This window comes from Pseudophryne corroboree, chromosome 9 (genome assembly GCF_028390025.1).
Source record: "Pseudophryne corroboree isolate aPseCor3 chromosome 9, aPseCor3.hap2, whole genome shotgun sequence".
Taxonomy (NCBI): domain Eukaryota; kingdom Metazoa; phylum Chordata; class Amphibia; order Anura; family Myobatrachidae; genus Pseudophryne; species Pseudophryne corroboree.
Window position 1 is genome coordinate 272,169,231 of NC_086452.1, and position 18,363 is coordinate 272,187,593.

The 18,363-nt window shown below is 48.0% G+C and overlaps 1 protein-coding gene and 1 pseudogene across 5 annotated transcripts in view; one reads left to right on the top strand and one right to left on the bottom strand.

The window, feature by feature from the left end:
- PDE4DIP (phosphodiesterase 4D interacting protein) overlaps window positions 1-18,363 on the top strand; it is a 1,081,329-nt gene that overhangs the window by 880,165 nt on the left and 182,801 nt on the right. For all 5 annotated transcript variants that reach the window (XM_063940306.1, XM_063940302.1, XM_063940304.1 and 2 more), the window contains one exon: window positions 4,119-4,554. In XM_063940306.1, coding sequence (XP_063796376.1) covers window positions 4,119-4,554 — 436 coding nt within the window. The remainder of the gene's footprint in view (window positions 1-4,118; window positions 4,555-18,363) is intronic.
- Window positions 18,151-18,268, bottom strand: LOC134963219 (5S ribosomal RNA; annotated as a pseudogene).

The following is an 18,363-nucleotide window of genomic DNA, read 5'->3' on the forward strand; positions in this document are numbered from 1 at the left end:
AGGGATGTTTTTCAGCAGCAGGAACTGGGAGACTAGTCAGGATAGAGGGAAAGATGAATGCAGCAATGTACAGAGACATCCTGGATGAAATCCTGCTCCAGATCGCTTTTGACTTTAGACTGGGGCAACGGTTCATCTTTCAGCAGGACAATGGCCCTAAGCACACAGCCAAGATATCTAAGGAGTGGCTTCAGGACAACTCTGTCAATGTACTTGAGTGGCCCAGCCAGAGCCCAGACTTGAATCCGATTGAAGATCTCTGGAGAGATCTGAGAAAGGCTGTGCACCGACGCTTCTAATACAACCTGATGGAGCCTGAGAGGTACTGTAAAGAGGAATGAACGAAACTGGCCAAAGATAGGTGCGCCAAGCTTGTGGCATCATATTCAAAAATACTTGAGGCTGTAATTGCTGCCAAAGATGCATAAACAAAGTATTGAGCAAAGGCTGTGAATAATACTTATGTACATGTGATTTCATAGTTTTTTATTTTCAATAAATTTGCAAAAATCTCAAAAAATATTTTTGCACGTTGTCACTATGGGGTATTATGTGTAGAATTTTGAGGGAGAAAATAAATTTATTCCAGTTTGGAATTTGGCTGTAACATAACAAAATGTTGAAAAAGTGAAGCGCTTTCCGGATTCACTGTATAGTTGGAGCAATGCTCAAATATGTAAAGGCAGTAGGTGGTGGTATAAGTAGATGCCTCCTGCATGCATTTGTGATCCAGTGCTTTATCCGAGGACACAGCCCTGGATTACTTGCGATACCATCAGCCGTCTGAGTGACCCATGAGGCTCCTTCCAAGAGGCAAGGAAATATCAGTCAGAAGACAGAAGTCCTGGCCTTGGCATTCTCCCAAAATGTGAAACGGCTGCTGTTGAAGCCCCCTTCTCATACCCAAATGGACTGTCAATCTCTTGACATCTGCAGCCATGCTGCATTGACCTAGTGGGTGGTACTACACATGCGCAGTATGGGTCTGGTGCATGTGCAAAGTACCAAATATCAGTACTTTGCATCCAGTGTGCTGTGTCAGTCAGTACCTGAATCAGGCCCATTGTTAACAGAGCCATGTACACAGATATATTGGGTGACATACATTACAATGCTAATAATGAAAGTTATGTTAGCTTAGTTTTCATACGCTACTGTGACAAGATCACTGGAATAGTGGTGGAAGGCAGGTATATTTGCCCCAGCTTTCTTACCTATGTGTTTTAAAATCCAGGGATATGTTGTGTTGGTTCTGCTGAGAACTTCTGGCTTTTAGTAACAACCAGATAAAGGGGTCCTGGGGTTGGATGTGAAAAGAGATGGCAGGTCTCTATCCATTTACGCCCAGTTCAGGTCTTTGGGCTGTTAGCATCATAGACAGCTAATTAGGGCTTTCAGCTGTAGGTGTGTGTTAAAAAGGCTATCAGCCTGATCATCTGTCTCTTAAGCCCAGTACCCACGGGCCGATCAAGGAGAGATGCGTGCTGAGCGGACCGCTCAGCACACATCTCTCCTGCCGCTCAGCACAGCGCGATCTGTGCTGAGCGAGTGGGGAGAGACGGGGGGGGGGGGAGGCGCTCACTTCACCCAGCGGGTGAAGTGAGCGACCCGCTTGATTGGCCTGCATGCAGGCCAATCTAGCAGCAGCGATAGCGATGTGCGGGGTCGCGCATCGCTAGCGCTGAAGGGGCTACACACGGAGCGATCATGCCGATATTCTAAGCAATCGTGAGTACCCCCCTTAACACTACAAATCAACAACAAACTGTGAAAAATTGCACTCCAAAGCAATGGTGCAGCAACATCTTACACTGCCTGGGGAAAGTGGAGAGACTATGAAGTCTCTATAAGAGGGAAACCTCCAGTTAAAAACTTGTGAGCTGTGCCTGGTAAACTTGTCCTTGTATTTTTTTTTGTGAGTTAGGATTATCCTGTGTTTAGTTAGCAGCAACAAGCAAGGCATTTTATTTTTTATGTTTATTTCTGTTTTTCTACACAACAAAACTGGCTGAGGCTATTTACACCAAATCAATCGACTTGTGTGGTCTCTCAGCTGCTGCAAACTACCATATACAGTACCCCAGGAGATGGTACCTGTTCTCCTGACCCCATTACACTACAGCAGTGGTTCCCAAACTGTGTGCCTAGGCACCCTGGGGTGCCTCGGGACTCTTGCAGGGATGCCTTGGATTAGTGGTCCAGGACCAATTCAAATTATTTATGATTTATGTAATAGGCAAAACCAGTGCTGGTGGCTGTCAATCATAGAATATGTGGACAAACACAAGCATATCCTGTTCCCTACCACATAACTGACCCTAAGGATGACATATAAACACAATTTACTTCATGTAATATTTCTTTCTAAATTTCTCAATCAGAAAATTTGGAATAGGGGTGCCGTGAAAAAAATCCTGATACTCTAGGGCGCCATGATTCAAAAATGTTTGAGAACCACTGCACTACAGATATGTTTTAATACAGTGTGGCTTTAGTTGCGCTAATTGCCCCTCTTGGCGCACCAGGTCCAGGGCAAGTCAGCTATGCCAAGCCTCTTTTTTGCTCAAAATATGTGTCTTATTTGCATGCATAAAACAACTGGGAGTGACAAAACTACGTAGCTAGATGGTATCTGGACTTTGGGTCGTCACCACTTAGGTCAATACCCAATAGGTTGACAGTGAATAGGTCAACACTAGAAATAGGTCAACATGACCATTAGGTCGACATAAACAATGTCAACATGCAAAAAGGTCGACATGAGTTTTTTTTTTACATTTTCTTTTATTTCATACTTTATTATCCACGTGGACTACGACTGTGCCGAGTGCAGCGGTAGCGGAGCGAGGCACCTTGCCTGAAGCATGGCAAGTGAAGTGAGCCATGCGAGAGGACACGGTGTACTAATTCGGGTTCCCGATCACTTTACCAAAAAACATGAAAAACTTATGTCGACCTTTTTTCATGTCGGCCTTGTTCATGTTGACCTAATGACCGTGTCGACCTATTTATAGTGTCCACCTAGCTACTGTCGACCTAATTGGTGTCGACCTAGACACTGTTGACTCTGAGTCCCATACCCAGCTAGATTACACTAATCAATTTGATGTGCAACGTATTTACATCTGTGTGCAGGTGAGTCTGAATCTGTATACAACATGCATCAATACAGCTGCCACAGCCTTTTCTCTTGCCAAGATCCATTGTGCTTCATCTATGACTTTGTACATGTGTAAAACCAATTCATGTGCAGTCAGTGTCGCAGCCTAGCTTCTCTAGTACATTGTGAGCAACTTTTTGCTTCATTTGTTATGTGTAAAATTAAAAGAAAATTTGGGTATGCTAATTCTCATTGTGTATCTCAGTACCAAATTACCTATATATACTAGGTGTTTGAGGACACATCTGTAAATTGTTTACCCCTTCTATGAAATTTTTTTACATTATATCATCATCGTATTTTATTTAAAACACTTCTATTACAGTTCCATTTGAACAACAGTGCATGATTAAAGAAACCTGATGGTAGGCTTACATGAATTTTGGAAATGAGAAACCATGGACTAGGTATTTCTGTATATACACACAAGAGCAATCTCTAAAGGCCCATACACACTTGACGATAAAATGAACGACGTCGTTCATTTTAGCCCTCATCAACGACGTTGTTCATTATTATCGTCAAGTGTGTATGCATCCGACGACCAACGATGCGCGGCACCGCGGGACGTTAACGTCCATCGTTCATCTGTGGAGCATGTATGCTCAATTTACACTATGGTCGTTGCCGACCATAGACGTCGCTGAATGTGTATAACACCAACGACCAACGACGAACGACGTTGCCAGGCTATTATTTAAATCCACTGTCCAGATTGGAAGCTGAATGGTCGTTGGTCGTTGGTCTTTGGTCGTTGGTCTTTGGTCTTTGGTGTAGTGTATGCTCATGTCGTTTGCTCAGCAGTTCAAGGGAAGTCGTTGACGACGGTCGTTGACGATGTGTGCATCGTCAAGTGTGTATGGGCCTTAAGAGTTCCATGTGTATGTTACCAATGTAATATTTATTTACAGATAAACTAATACATATTTATGTATTATTCACTGTTTTATTTCTTTAGAATATGATGGGGATGAGGACATTTTTAGTAAAGTCAACCATACGGTAGAGAAGACCACTCAGTACAAAGACAGGTCTCATATGTCCACAGTTTCATCTTTAAGAAACAACGGCCTTTCTGACTGGAATATCAGTTTGGTAAAATCAGAAGATGCAATTGAGTTGCAACAGCACGTGAAGAAACTGAAAGGACAGCTGCTGAAATCACAAAAGCTGATTCAGGATCTTCAAAGCCAAAGCCGTTCATCATCCCACGGTTCCACATCACACAGCTACGCAGATGAAGATGAGGGCTGGCAATCTGATACTGCAGGAGTTCACCAACCTGCATATTTAGAACAACTATCCAATAGAGTATCCATCTTGGAGACTTATTTCCATAATATGCGGAAAGATGTAGGAACTCCGTGTCAACTAAAATCAGTTAAAGGTCCTGGGTAAGTAAACCACATAGTAAAGACATAGAAAAAGTAATATCTTTTCTGAAACAAGACATAATGATACACCGTGGTGGTGACAGTGCTGGTGGTGGGGGTGAGCAGTTTATGTTCTTCATAGTATTTATTTAAAGAAAAATGCGTGAACTGCATGAGATGAATAGCAATGTGTATACATGCTATGAAGGTACAGTCATTACCTGACCTTATCTATGAAATTTGGGGGAAACATTGGGGTAAATTTACTAAGGTTGGAGTTTTTTAGAACTGGTGATGTTGCCTATAGCAAACAATCAGATTCTATTTATTATCTTCTAGAAGCAGCTTGATAAATGTTAAGTAGAATCTGATTTGTTGCTATGGGCAACATCACTAGTTCTAAAAAAAAACTCCCACCTTAGTAAATTTACCCCATTGTGTTTCTTTCTTGACTCCATTTCCAATGGTTGAACCTGATCTGTGGAATTTTGTCTCCCTGTTTCTCTGACATTGGATTATGTAGGGTAAATGAAAATTAAAATATATACATGGTTCTTCATGTAAACACTTGGTCACTCAGGGGTTTTGTAATCAGACTATTTCTACCAAAATTGTTCATTGTTAATGCTGCCCCATGCTAATCCCATTTTGTGTTACTATTTTTATTTACATCAGAAACATTGTTCTTGCTATCTGTAAACCATAGGCTATCGGAAAGGCTATTTTCAATTGTTTTTAATACACATCATCTTGAGCCACATCACATTTAAAAACTGCATCCTGCCCCAGGTCCGACGCAAAGTACAGAACATCTGTGCTTTGCATTTGCTCCCAGATCGTAATCGTATTGCTGAGGGCTGCCCAGCCAATATGAGCTGTGCAGCCATGGCCCCCACATGCCATCCCCCCCCCGCAGCATCGTATTGCCCAGGGTTGCCCAGCTGTGCACCCCCACCGCTGCCAGCACCTCATCACCGGGGGTGCCTGGCTGCAGAGATGGCACTGCAGCCACGCACCCCCAATGCACTGTGTCCTGCTGCAGCCGCGGACCCCGCTCGCCACTCTCGCTGCCGGCACCTTATCACTGGGGGTGCCTGGCTGCAGAGACTGCGCTGCTGCTGCCACGGCCCCTGCCACCTCCCCCTCTCTGCTGCACAAGCTTCCATGTAAACAACCATTTTATTTGTTACATTTCAGGCCATATTCTTACCACACTAAAAAAAAGTCCCCTTCATATGCCTCAGAGCCAACTCATACACCTTTCTGCTGCGGGGTACACTGGGCTCCACAAGAATTAACATCGGGATGTAGAGTAGGATCTTGATCCGAGGCACCAACAGGCTCAAAGCTTTGACTGTTTCCAAGATGCACAGCGCCGCCTCCTCTATAACCCCGCCTCTGTGCACAGGAGCTCAGTTTGTAAGTTGGTGCCATGCAGTAAGCAGGCAATAAACAGGAGGGCTGCCATTGCAGCCCATATTATAGCTTATTTCAGAAGAAAATAAGACCTTTTGAAGACTTCAAGGGCTGCCGCTTTGATGTATGTCAATAGACATTGTTTACTGCAGCTCCATCACTCCCCCAGCGGCGCTGTATACTCCCGCGCCCTGGTTGCTGGGTAACTACAGCGCAGGATCTGGTGACCTTCTGTTAGTCACACACACTCACCGCTGACCTCCAGGTAAGGGGTCTCTTTGGTCCGCTATAACCGCGATCCGGCGTGGCCGTGTGAGGCAGGCCACGCGTGCTGGCATGGACACTGTAAAAGGAAGCCGCTCCACTAGTCACCGGGACACAGGGCACAGGTGGGGGTTTTTCTCTCATAAAAAACAGTTTTTAACAAGCCTGCAGTGCCCAGTGGGGAAGCCAGCAGGGGGATAAGGCCTAACCAGTAGCCCCTCCCCCAGCCCCAGGGTGCCATTTGGGTAAATGTTCCCGCCCTGGAGCTGCATATCTCTCCCTCACTCCCTGTCAGCTGCCATCACACGGAGCTGCGCTGTTCCTGGGACTGCTAGGGCAAAACCTCCTCTGTAATGCCGCCTGCTCGCCAGCACTGTGCATTTTACAGGACGCTTAAGTATTCTACCCAGGGGCGGATTGGGATACAAAACCAGCACGGAAAATTTCTGGAAGCATCCCTAAATAGGGGGCAGGGTCAGGGCAGCGGAGAGTGGATATGGATTGACGTATTGATGGGGTGTGGCAAAATATGGAGAGGCATGGCCACCCTCTTAAACAAAAAAATACTATTCATCTAACCCCCTCTGCAGCTAACATGGCCCACTACTGTATGTGCAAGGGGGCAGTGCCGTAACTAGGCATTTTAGCGCTGTGTGCAAGAAACGGCATTGGCGCCCCCCTCACGAAAAACACGGGCAGTATGCGGCGTAGGCGCGCACATAATTTTTAGGGGCGTAGCTTCATGGGGAAGGGGTGTGGCCACAAAATAATACCAATTCATACTAAGGTGCACAGTAGTCTCCATTATTCTAATTATGCCGCACAGTAGCGCCACTACACCAGGTAGAGCTCCTTCTACACATTACGGCAGACAGCATCCCCTTTTTACACATTACGGCAGCCAGCGTTCCCCTTTTTTACACATGACGGCAGACAGCGTCCCCCTTTTTACACATTACGGCAGACAGCATCCCCCTTTTTACACATTACGGCAGACAGCATCCCCCTTTTTACACATTACGGCAGACAGCGTCCCCTTTTTTCACATTACGGCAGACAGCGTTCCCCTTTTTTCACATTACGGCAGACACCGTCCCCCTTTTTACACATTACGGCAGACAGGGTCCCCCTTTTTACACATTACGGCAGTTTATGGTCCCTGCAGTTAATCCAGATCAAATCTCAACTCAGTTACAGCAATTGAACAGGTCACTGACTAAATGTAAATCTCACTCTCGCCCACCTAAGACTAAGACATCTACAAAATGGGCTATTACCTCCTCACAATCCACTGCTATCCCGGACACATTCTCTGAGGAGGATGGTGCATATACTGACCCCACAGACACTAACTCAGATGCTTCTGATGGGGAAGGGAAGTCAATGGTGGATGTCCCTGATTTGATTGAGGCTATCAAGCTCATTCTTCAGGTCTCTGATGAACCCGAGCCTGCCACTGTCTCTAAAAATCCGGACAGATTTAAATGTAAGAAGGTGGTTAAACAAGTTTTACCTCATTCTTGTCACAATCCTGACTGTAGGCAGGGCCGGCGCTACCACTAGGCAGCTTTAGGCAGCTGCCTATGGGCGGAGGCCATTGGAGGGCGGTACCTCATGCTGCTGAAAAATTCTTGTCTTCGCTGAGCTCCTCTTCCTTTATGAGAAGAGCAGCGATGCCGCTGCCGCCCGGAAGCACTGAAGGTGTAAGTAATCTATCAGCAGGGGCTCGCATAAAGTAAGTTTTGTGAACTACACTTGTAGTGTAGTAAGTGACTGTCACTGCTCCCACCGCAACAACACCCGATCTTCCCGCACCACAGCAACAGAGCCCCGTTACGTCTATCCTCTCTGAACCCCCCCCCTCCTCCTCCCCCCTGTAATTACAAGCCGCGGTCACAGTATCCTCTAACCTTCCCCCCCGCGATTGCATCCCGAACACACAGTATTACATCCTCTCCCCCCGCCTCCCCTGCGACTGCATATCACACCACCCCCACCCACCGGCACTTCCCGAACCCCCCCCCCCCCCCCTCCTCCTCCCCCCGCTGCAATACTTTACCGCCCGCACTGTGATGATCGCAAGCCCCGCATGAAGGGGGAAAGAGTATACTATAAAATATATATATTTATATATATGTCTGTTCTACTTGCTGCTGTGCTCTCCTAGGTCTTGTAGAGGTCCAATATATGTTAAAAGAAAATAAGGCAGCGCTCCACGGACTTAAAATGTATAATATATATATATATATATATATATATATATATAGATATATAGATGTATAGATATATATAGATATTATATATGTGTGTGTGTGTATATATATATATATACATATATATATATATATACACACACACACACACACACACACACACACACACACACACACTGTGTGTATGTGTGTATATATATATATATATATATTATACACTGTAAGAATGAAGGATGCTGATTACTTTGTTTGTAGGTCTGTGGAGTGCTGCCAGATTTTTTTTATTTTTTTCATTTTTTTTTTAACATATATTGGACCTCTACAAGTCCTAGGAGGGCACACCAGCTCCGGTGCCTTCCAGGAGTTAAAAACCCTTGACGTGAACAAGTTGGCGGCACTCAGAGACTTTAATTTTAAAGTGCAGCCTGGTTTGGTGGACATTCTCTGATGACAACCGCTTGCCAGCCGCCCGCCGCCGCCAGCCACCCACCGCACGCCACTCACCGCCCGCCGCCAGCAGCCCACCGCTCACCGCCGCCAGCAGTCCACCGCTGCCAGCCACCAGCAACAAATGAGGTAATGTTCCACTGCTGTCACCTCTCTCCCTGTCGTTACCATCCCTGTCACTACTGTCACTCTCTCTCTCCCTGTCGTCCCTCTTTCTCCCTGTCGTCACTCTCTCTCCCTGTCGTTACCATCCCTGTCCCTACTGTCACTCTCTCTCTCCCTGCTGTCACTGTTGTCACTCTCTCTCCCTGTCGTCACTCTCTCTCCCTGTCGTCACTCTCTCTCCCTGTCGTTACTGTCGTCTCTCCCTGTCGTTACTGTCATCACTCTCTCTCCCTGCTGTCATTGTCGTCACTCTCTCTCCCTGTCACTCTCTCTCCCTGTCGTCACTCTCTCTCTCTGTGTCGTTACTGTCGTCACTCTCTCTCCCTGTCGTCACTCTCTCTCCCTGTTGTTACTGTCATCTCTCCCTGTCGTCACTCTCTCTCACTGTCGTCACTCTCTCTCTCCCTGTCGTCACTCTGGATGTCCCTGCTATCACAATTTCAGCTCATTCAGTGTGCTACAATGTGAATGTCGGGTCATTCAGTGTGCTACAATGTGAATGTCGGCTCATTCAGTGTGCTACAATGTGAATGTCGGCTCATTTAGTGTGCTACAATGTGAATGTCGTCTCATTCAGTGTGCTACAATGTGAATGTCTGCTCATTCAGTGTGCTACAATGTGAGTTTCGGCTCATTCAGTGTGCTACAATGTGAATGTCGGCTCATTCAGTGTGCTACAATGTGAATGTCGGCTCATTCAGTGTGCTACAATGTGAATGTCGGCTCATTCAGTGTGCTACAATGTGAATTTCGGCTCATTCAGTGTGCTACAATGTGAATTTCGGCTCATTCAGTGTACTACAATGTGAATTTCGGCTCATTCAGTGTGCTACAATGTGAATTTCGGCTCATTCAGTGTGCTACAATGTGAATTTCGGCTCATTCAGTGTGCTACAATGTGAGTTTCGGCTCATTCAGTGTACTACAATGTGAATTTCGGCTCATTCAGTGTGCTACAATGTGAATTTCGGCTCATTCAGTGTGCTACAATGTGAATTTCGGCTCATTCAGTGTGCTACAATGTGAATTTCGGCTCATTCAGTGTGCTACAATGTGAGTTTCGGCTCATTCAGTGTGCTACAATGTGAGTTTCGGCTCATTCAGTGTGCTACAATGTGAATTTCGGCTCAGTGTGCTACAATGTGAGTTTCGGCTCATTCAGTGTGCTACAAGGTGAATTTGGGCTCATTCAGTGTGCTACAATGTGAATTTCGGCTCATTCAGTGTGCTACAAGGTGAGTTTCGGCTCATTCAGTGTGCTACAAGGTGAATTTCGTCTCATTCAGTGTGCTACAATGTGAATTTCGGCTCATTCAGTGTGCTACAATGTGAATTTCGGCTCATTCAGTGTGCTACAATGTGAATTTCGGCTCATTCAGTGTGCTACAAGGTGAGTTTCGGCTCATTCAGTGTGCTACAAGGTGAATTTCGGCTCATTCAGTGTGCCACAATGTGAGTTTCGGCTCATTCAGTGTGCTACAATGTGAGTTTCGGCTCATACCATGTGCTATAATGTGAAAGGGGCACCAGTACTAGATAGTATAAGAGGTTCTACTACACTGGTCATGCCCCCTTTTTGAGTGACCACACCCCCTTTTTGGGTGACCACGCTCCCTTTTATGGAGCACATAATTACGTCCTTGACTTTTGCATACCCCCACTTCAAAATTTCCATTTCAACCACTGTATGTATGTATGTATGTATGTATGTGTATGTGTGTATATATATATATATATATATATATATATATATATATATAGCCGTTTGTGGCGCCACCGCTAGACAGCTGTAGTAGAGGCCAGCTACTTGTCAGAGTTATATGGCGCAGTATACGGGCTGCGCTGCAACTTCCTGTCTGTACGCTCCGCCCCTCTCGGCATGCAAAAGTAGACAGACACTACACTGTCCGCCTACTTCTGTGACAATGCAAGTTGTTATTATTATTATTATTATTATTATTATGAACAACAACAGTTTCTTATATTCAGTTGCACTTTACAAGTGATATAACAAAGCTGGGTAATTACAGACAAAGCAGTAGGAACAGGGTCGGCTCTATCATTAGGCAGCTGCCTAGGACGCTATGATCTGGGGGGTCTGCTTATCATAAAATTAAGGATAACTGTGAGAGATGCATCCTTGTTTAACTTAACGCAGACTACGGCGTTTGAACTTCTAAGATGTCACCCCCAGACTTTCACCTGAGGGGCTGGATAGTAGGTACTGGTGTGTGGTTTGGGAATGAAGGAGGGGGCAGCATGCTGAAGTTTTGCCTAGGGCGTCGAGAAACCTTGCACCGGCCCTGACTGTAGGTTTTATATTTGGTGACTTACCCCTGCCATCTGTCCTGGATCCTGTGTCTTTTCACTCACGGAGTTAAACAGCTTGTCAGTTTTCCTGAGTTCTCTGCCTGAGAGGTAATAGGTAATCAGCTCCACCTGTGGTGATCTCCTGTGTGAGGCTGAATTCAGTAATCTAAAAGCAAGCATCCTGTGTTTTGCAGAAGTCCAGGCTTCAGTGTTCTCTTGGCCTGCTAGGCCTCATTCTACATCACAGCCTTGGCTAGAGTAGTCACATGACAGTGACATCACCTAATCCTGCCCACCAATCATCAAGGACCAGGAAGTATAAATCAGGAGGCTGAGTTGGAATCTGGGCCAGTTCCTTGCGTCACATACAGCCTTGTGTGGGTCTTAAGCTGAGCTCCCTAAAGGTAACCTTTGTACCTAAGTTCCTGTGGAAACTCTGTTCCCTTGTTACCGTTTGGTTTACTTGTGTGTTGCCATTTGATTTCACCATTTCCCTGAGTCTCAATGTAAAGGTACAGCTGCAATGTTTCGTCTTAAAGGCACAGTACTGAATTCCGTGTTCTCCACTGAAAACCACAGCTGTCGTGTTTCCGTTTTACTACTGTTGTAGTTGGGATCTCCAGGGCTCAGCATCTCCGTGCTTCCAGCACCTCCGTGCCTCAGTACCTCCGTGCCTCAGTACCTCCGTGCCTCAGCATCTCCGTGCCTCAGCCCCTCAGTGCCTCAGTACCTCCGTGACTCAGCATCTCAGTACCTCCGTGCCTCAGTACCTCCGTGCCTCAGTACCTCCGTGCTTCCAGCACCTCTGTGCCACAGCACCTCCGTGCCACAGCACCTCCGTGCCTCAGCACCTCCGTGCCTCAGCACCTCCGTGCCTCAGTACCTCCGTGCTTCCAGCACCTCAGTATCTCCGTGACTCAGCATCTCCGTGCCTCAGTACCTCCGTGCCTCAGTACCTCCGTGCTTCCAGCACCTCAGTATCTCCGTGACTCAGCATCTCCGTGCCTCAGCACCTCAGTGCCTCAGCATCTCCGTGCCTCAGTGCCTCAGTACCCCCGTGCTTCCAGCACCTCCGTGCCACAGCACCTCCGTGCCACAGCACCTCCGTGCCTCAGTACCTCCATGCCACAGCATCTCCGTGCTTCCAGCACCTCCGTGCCTCAGCACCCCTACGCACCCCAGTGTCTCTACGCACCCCAGTGTCTCTACGCACCTCAGTGCCTCCACGCACCTCAGTGCCTCCACGTACCTCAGTGTCTCCAAGCACCTCAGTGTCTCCAAGCACCTCAGCGTCTCCAAGCACCTCAGTGTCTCCAAGCACCTCAGTGTCTCCAAGCACCTCAGTGTCTCCAAGCACCTCAGTGTCCGCAAGCACCTCAGTGTCCGCAAGCACCTCAGTGTCTCCAAGCACCCCGTGCCCTTTAGCACAATTATACCTGGTATTCTTCACTGATTCATCAGTGCCTTTCCAGTTCTGTCTTTCAGGAGACCTTCAGCATGCCTCCTGTCTGCCGACCTAATCCTGCATGAGGAGAACCTAGATTCGGCCATCTCTGCTGCGGTTCCTCTTCCCAGTCACCGGAGGAAACCCAGAGTCCACAGCATTTCCAAACCAGGTCAGTGGTAGTATTCACATAATCCTCCAGTCGCCCGCACAGACTTCACTACACCGGGTTCACAGAAACCTCAGTCATGACAGTAGGAACTGGCCACATGGACCCGGCCGAAAGTGTTAGTCTGACGCATGACCTCCTAAGCAATATTGCAGGACGCTTGGAAGGTCTGGAGTCGACTCAGCATCGATTGGCACAGTGTCTGCAGCGGAATTCGTCCTCCAGAGATTCTATGACCTTCTGCTCTAAGACTCCTGACCAACTGCAGATTTTCTACCAGATGTTACTACAGTTACAAGAACTTTTGCCTAGTATTCTCTCTGTGATGCCTGATCTCCTCAGGAATACTACCAACGTTGTTGATCCTGTTTTGTCCCATCCAGTTAATAGAGTCTCTTCCTCTGCGCAAGGGAAAGTTTTTCATCAGAGCTATCCACGGCCCAAGCTCTCTGAAGCTGAACGTCAGCGGCGTAAGGAGCTACATCTCTGTCTTTACTGTGGAAATTCTGGTCATTTTGTTAAAGACTGCATTCTTCGCAAGCCAGGTAATAGTGACAAATCTCAGTATCATAGTGCTCATGTCTACAAGTCATCCACAGTATCCGATCCTTCTGCTGCTGACGGGGGTATCAAGAAGGCTACTCTTCTGAGAGAGACTCAAATTTATGACTGGGGTCCGGTGGTTAAAAGACCTTATCCCAAGTTGGGTGTCCAGAGAAGAATGTTCAAGCCATTTACAGTCACAGAGGAGTCCGTGTCCACAGACCCAGGAGGGGCGTTTTTAGAGCGTCCAGCCCCAGGAGGGGCGTCTTCAGAGCGTCCAGCCCCAGGAGGGGCGTCTTCAGAGCGTCCAGCCCCAGAGAGTCTTCAGAGTGCTGCCCAGCCAGTGAGTCTTCAGAGTGCTGCCCAGCCAGTGAGTCTTCAGAGTGCTGCCCAGCCAGTGAGTCTTCAGAGTGCTGCCCAGCCAGAGAGTCTACAGAGTGCTGCCCAGCCAGAGAGTCTACAGAGTGCTGCCCAGCCAGAGAGTCTACAGAGTGCTGCCCAGCCAGAGAGTCTACAGAGTGCTGCCCAGCCAGAGAGTCTACAGAGTGCTGCCCAGCCAGAGAGTCTACAGAGTGCTGCCCAGCCAGAGAGTCTACAGAGTGCTGCCCAGCCAGAGATTCTACAGAGTGCTGCCCAGCCAGAGATTCTACAGAGTGCTGCCCAGCCAGAGATTCTACAGAGTGCTGCCCAGCCAGAGATTCTACAGAGTGCTGCCCAGCCCCGTGAAGAGGGGGCTCTTGCCTCAGCCCAGCCCCGTGAAGAGGGGGCTCTTGCCTCAACCCAGCCCCGTGAAGAGGGGGCTCTTGCCTCAGCCCAGCCCCGTGAAGAGGGGGCTCTTGCCTCAGCCCAGCCCTGTGAAGAAAGGGCTCAGCCCGTCCCGGTTCCAGCCGGTCCAGCAATATTCCAGGCCCTGCCTGGTCAGTCCGTCCCGGTTCCAGCCGGTCCAGTAATACTCCAGGTTCTGCCTGGTCAGTCCGTCCCGGTTCCAGCCGGTCCAGCATTACTCCAGGCTCCGCCTGGTCAGTCCGTCCCGGTTCCAGCCGGTCCAGCAATACTCCAGGACCAGCCTGGTCCGTCTCCTTTGGCTCCAGCCAATCCAAGTATCCTCGGATCCAATCCAGTCCTACTCGTCCAGCCAAAGCTTTCTTCAGTTTCATCCTCTAAGCTTTCGTCTGATGGTTTTCCACCTATTTACTTTGATGGAGATTTATTGCAATATGCCGCTCTGGTTGAACAATTTCTCTCTCGGATGGAGTCTGATCCTTCAGGTGCAGTAACTCTTTCCAACGTTACTCGATATCTGTTCCTGGCATTCAGAGGAAGAGCTTTGGAGTGGGCCAACATGCTCTTTGAGAGTAATGATCCTGTGTTCCATGACTTACAGACTTTCAGTAACGCTGTAGTTAAAGAATTTAGTCCTAAACCTTTGGAATCTGCATCAACGAAGGTCCTAAATTCTTCTGTATGAATTTCTCAAGTTCCTCTAAGATTCAAGATGGGTGTCCGGAGTCCACCCTTGAAGAGGGGGATACTGTCACAATCCTGACTGTAGGTTTCATATTTGGTGACTTACCCCTGCCATCTGTCCTGGATCCTGTGTCTTTTCACTCACGGAGTTAAACAGCTTGTCAGTTTTCCTGAGTTCTCTGCCTGAGAGGTAATAGGTAATCAGCTCCACCTGTGGTGATCTCCTGTGTGAGGCTGAATTCAGTAATCTAAAAGCAAGCATCCTGTGTTTTGCAGAAGTCCAGGCTTCAGTGTTCTCTTGGCCTGCTAGGCCTCATTCTACATCACAGCCTTGGCTAGAGTAGTCACATGACAGTGACATCACCTAATCCTGCCCACCAATCATCAAGGACCAGGAAGTATAAATCAGGAGGCTGAGTTGGAATCTGGGCCAGTTCCTTGCGTCACATACAGCCTTGTGTGGGTCTTAAGCTGAGCTCCCTAAAGGTAACCTTTGTACCTAAGTTCCTGTGGAAACTCTGTTCCCTTGTTACCGTTTGGTTTACTTGTGTGTTGCCATTTGATTTCACCATTTCCCTGAGTCTCAATGTAAAGGTACAGCTGCAATGTTTCGTCTTAAAGGCACAGTACTGAATTCCGTGTTCTCCACTGAAAACCACAGCTGTCGTGTTTCAGTTTTACTACTGTTGTAGTTGGGATCTCCAGGGCTCAGCATCTCCGTGCTTCCAGCACCTCCGTGCCTCAGTACCTCCGTGCCTCAGTACCTCCGTGCCTCAGTACCTCCGTGCCTCAGCATCTCCGTGCCTCAGCCCCTCAGTGCCTCAGTACCTCCGTGACTCAGCATCTCAGTACCTCCGTGCCTCAGTACCTCCGTGCCTCAGTACCTCCGTGCCTCAGTACCTCCGTACCTCCGTGCCTCAGTACCTCCGTGCTTCCAGCACCTCTGTGCCACAGCACCTCCGTGCCACAGCACCTCCGTGCCTCAGCACCTCCGTGCCTCAGTACCTCCGTGCCTCAGTACCTCCGTGCCTCAGTACCTCCGTGCTTCCAGCACCTCAGTATCTCCGTGACTCAGCATCTCCGTGCCTCAGTACCTCCGTGCCTCAGTACCTCCGTGCTTCCAGCACCTCAGTATCTCCGTGACTCAGCATCTCCGTGCCTCAGCACCTCAGTGCCTCAGCATCTCCGTGCCTCAGTGCCTCAGTACCACCGTGCTTCCAGCACCTCCGTGCCACAGCACCTCCGTGCCACAGCACCTCCGTGCCTCAGTACCTCCATGCCACAGCATCTCCGTGCTTCCAGCACCTCCGTGCCTCAGCACCCCTACGCACCCCAGTGTCTCTACGCACCCCAGTGTCTCTACGCACCTCAGTGCCTCCACGCACCTCAGTGCCTCCACGCACCTCAGTGCCTCCACGTACCTCAGTGTCTCCAAGCACCTCAGTGTCTCCAAGCACCTCAGTGTCTCCAAGCACCTCAGTGTCTCCAAGCACCTCAGTGTCCGCAAGCACCTCAGTGTCCGCAAGCACCTCAGTGTCTCCAAGCACCCCGTGCCCTTTAGCACAATTATACCTGGTATTCTTCACTGATTCATCAGTGCCTTTCCAGTTCTGTCTTTCAGGAGACCTTCAGCATGCCTCCTGTCTGCCGACCTAATCCTGCATGAGGAGAACCTAGATTCGGCCATCTCTGCTGCGGTTCCTCTTCCCAGTCACCGGAGGAAACCCAGAGTCCACAGCATTTCCAAACCAGGTCAGTGGTAGTATTCACATAATCCTCCAGTCGCCCGCACAGACTTCACTACACCGGGTTCACAGAAACCTCAGTCATGACAATTCTCAACACCTGGCTGCAGTACGTCAGGAATCCTGGGAAAATCCGGGAATGAAATTCACACCGCATAAGAGACTGTTAGCTCACTATCCTCTCTCTGCAGAGCTATGTAAAAATTGGGAAACTCCTCCTCCTGTAGATTCTCATGTGGTACGCATGGTAGATTCCTCTGCTCTGCCAGTAACTACCATCACCTCTCTGAAGGAACCGACAGATATACGTGTGTAGGGTTGTTTGAAAGTAAATTACACCCTAACTGGGGCTGTGCATAGGCCAACCATTGCAGCAACATGGGCTGCTGAAGCTATTGAGGCGTGGGCTCAGGAGCTAGAGGCGGTGCTGCCTTCCAACGCATCTGAGCATGCTCGACAATGTCTCTCGTATATTGCCACGGCTTCTCTGTACCTTAAGGAGGGGGCCTCTGGTGCCGGGGTGCTGGCGGCCAAGGCTGCTACTACGTTCATCTTGGCCAGACGTATCCTTTGGTTGAGATCCTGGTCGGTGGATATGGATTCCAAGAAAACCCTGGAGGTGCTTCCTTTCAAGGGAGACATTCTCTTTGGAGTAGACCTCAATAAGATTGTGGCTGATCTGGCTACTGCTAAAAAGAGCTTGCCTACCTAGTACGGCTCCTTCCACGCAGAAGGCTAAAAGTACTTTCCTTCGGCCCTTTCGTCCTCCAGGTAAAGCAAAAGGTCAGGCATACCCAAAGCAAGCTCGTGCTTCCAGACCTGCCAAGCCCAGACCGAAGCGGGCCTGGGCTGCCCGTCAGCCTGCTTCCAGAACTGTGAAAAAGAAAGTTGTGGATCTGCACCAGCTTGAAAAAATAAGGATTATAAATAAATGAAAAAATATGCAGAAACCAAAATGCTGACTATTATAGTAAATCCTAAATAGTACTGGGTTTTGGTGGTGCTCCCATGGATTTTGTAGTTAACCTACAGGAAGAAACAAGAGAAAGACAAATAACCTTGTGTGGAAGCACTCTTGTATTGGATATAATAATAATGAAGGATAAATGATGAGGGGAAGGACCCGTTTGAGTCCTTCCACTGTGGTGTGTTATTAAAACTTAACTTTTAATATTTTGGCTATGAATAGAGTCACACTAGGTGAACAAAAATGGTATAAAAATCTTGATTGCCGTTGTACCAAATACGGTTCAAGATGTGGCAGGTGAAAATATTGTTGTTATTCTTGGATATTTGTTTGAAAATCAAAATATCCACATGGTCACAGAAAGGGTCAGAATGTATAGCAAGCTTCTCCTGATCAGGTTGAGAAACTATTTATCTGAAAGTTCAGAGAATGAGATAGAAATGGTGTGAAAATCTCCTGAAGAAAATGGCCCACAGCACCTAGTATTCCCTGGAGGTCTCCCATCCACGTACTGACCAGGCCATACCTGCTTAGCTTCCAAGATCGGACATGATCGGGCACCTTCAGGATAGTATGGCCGTGGGCCGATTAAATCAGGAAATGGGAGGGAAACACTTCTACTTTCTGTACTGAATGGGGACAGGGTTTGTGTAGCAAGCTTCTCCTGATCAGGTTGAGAA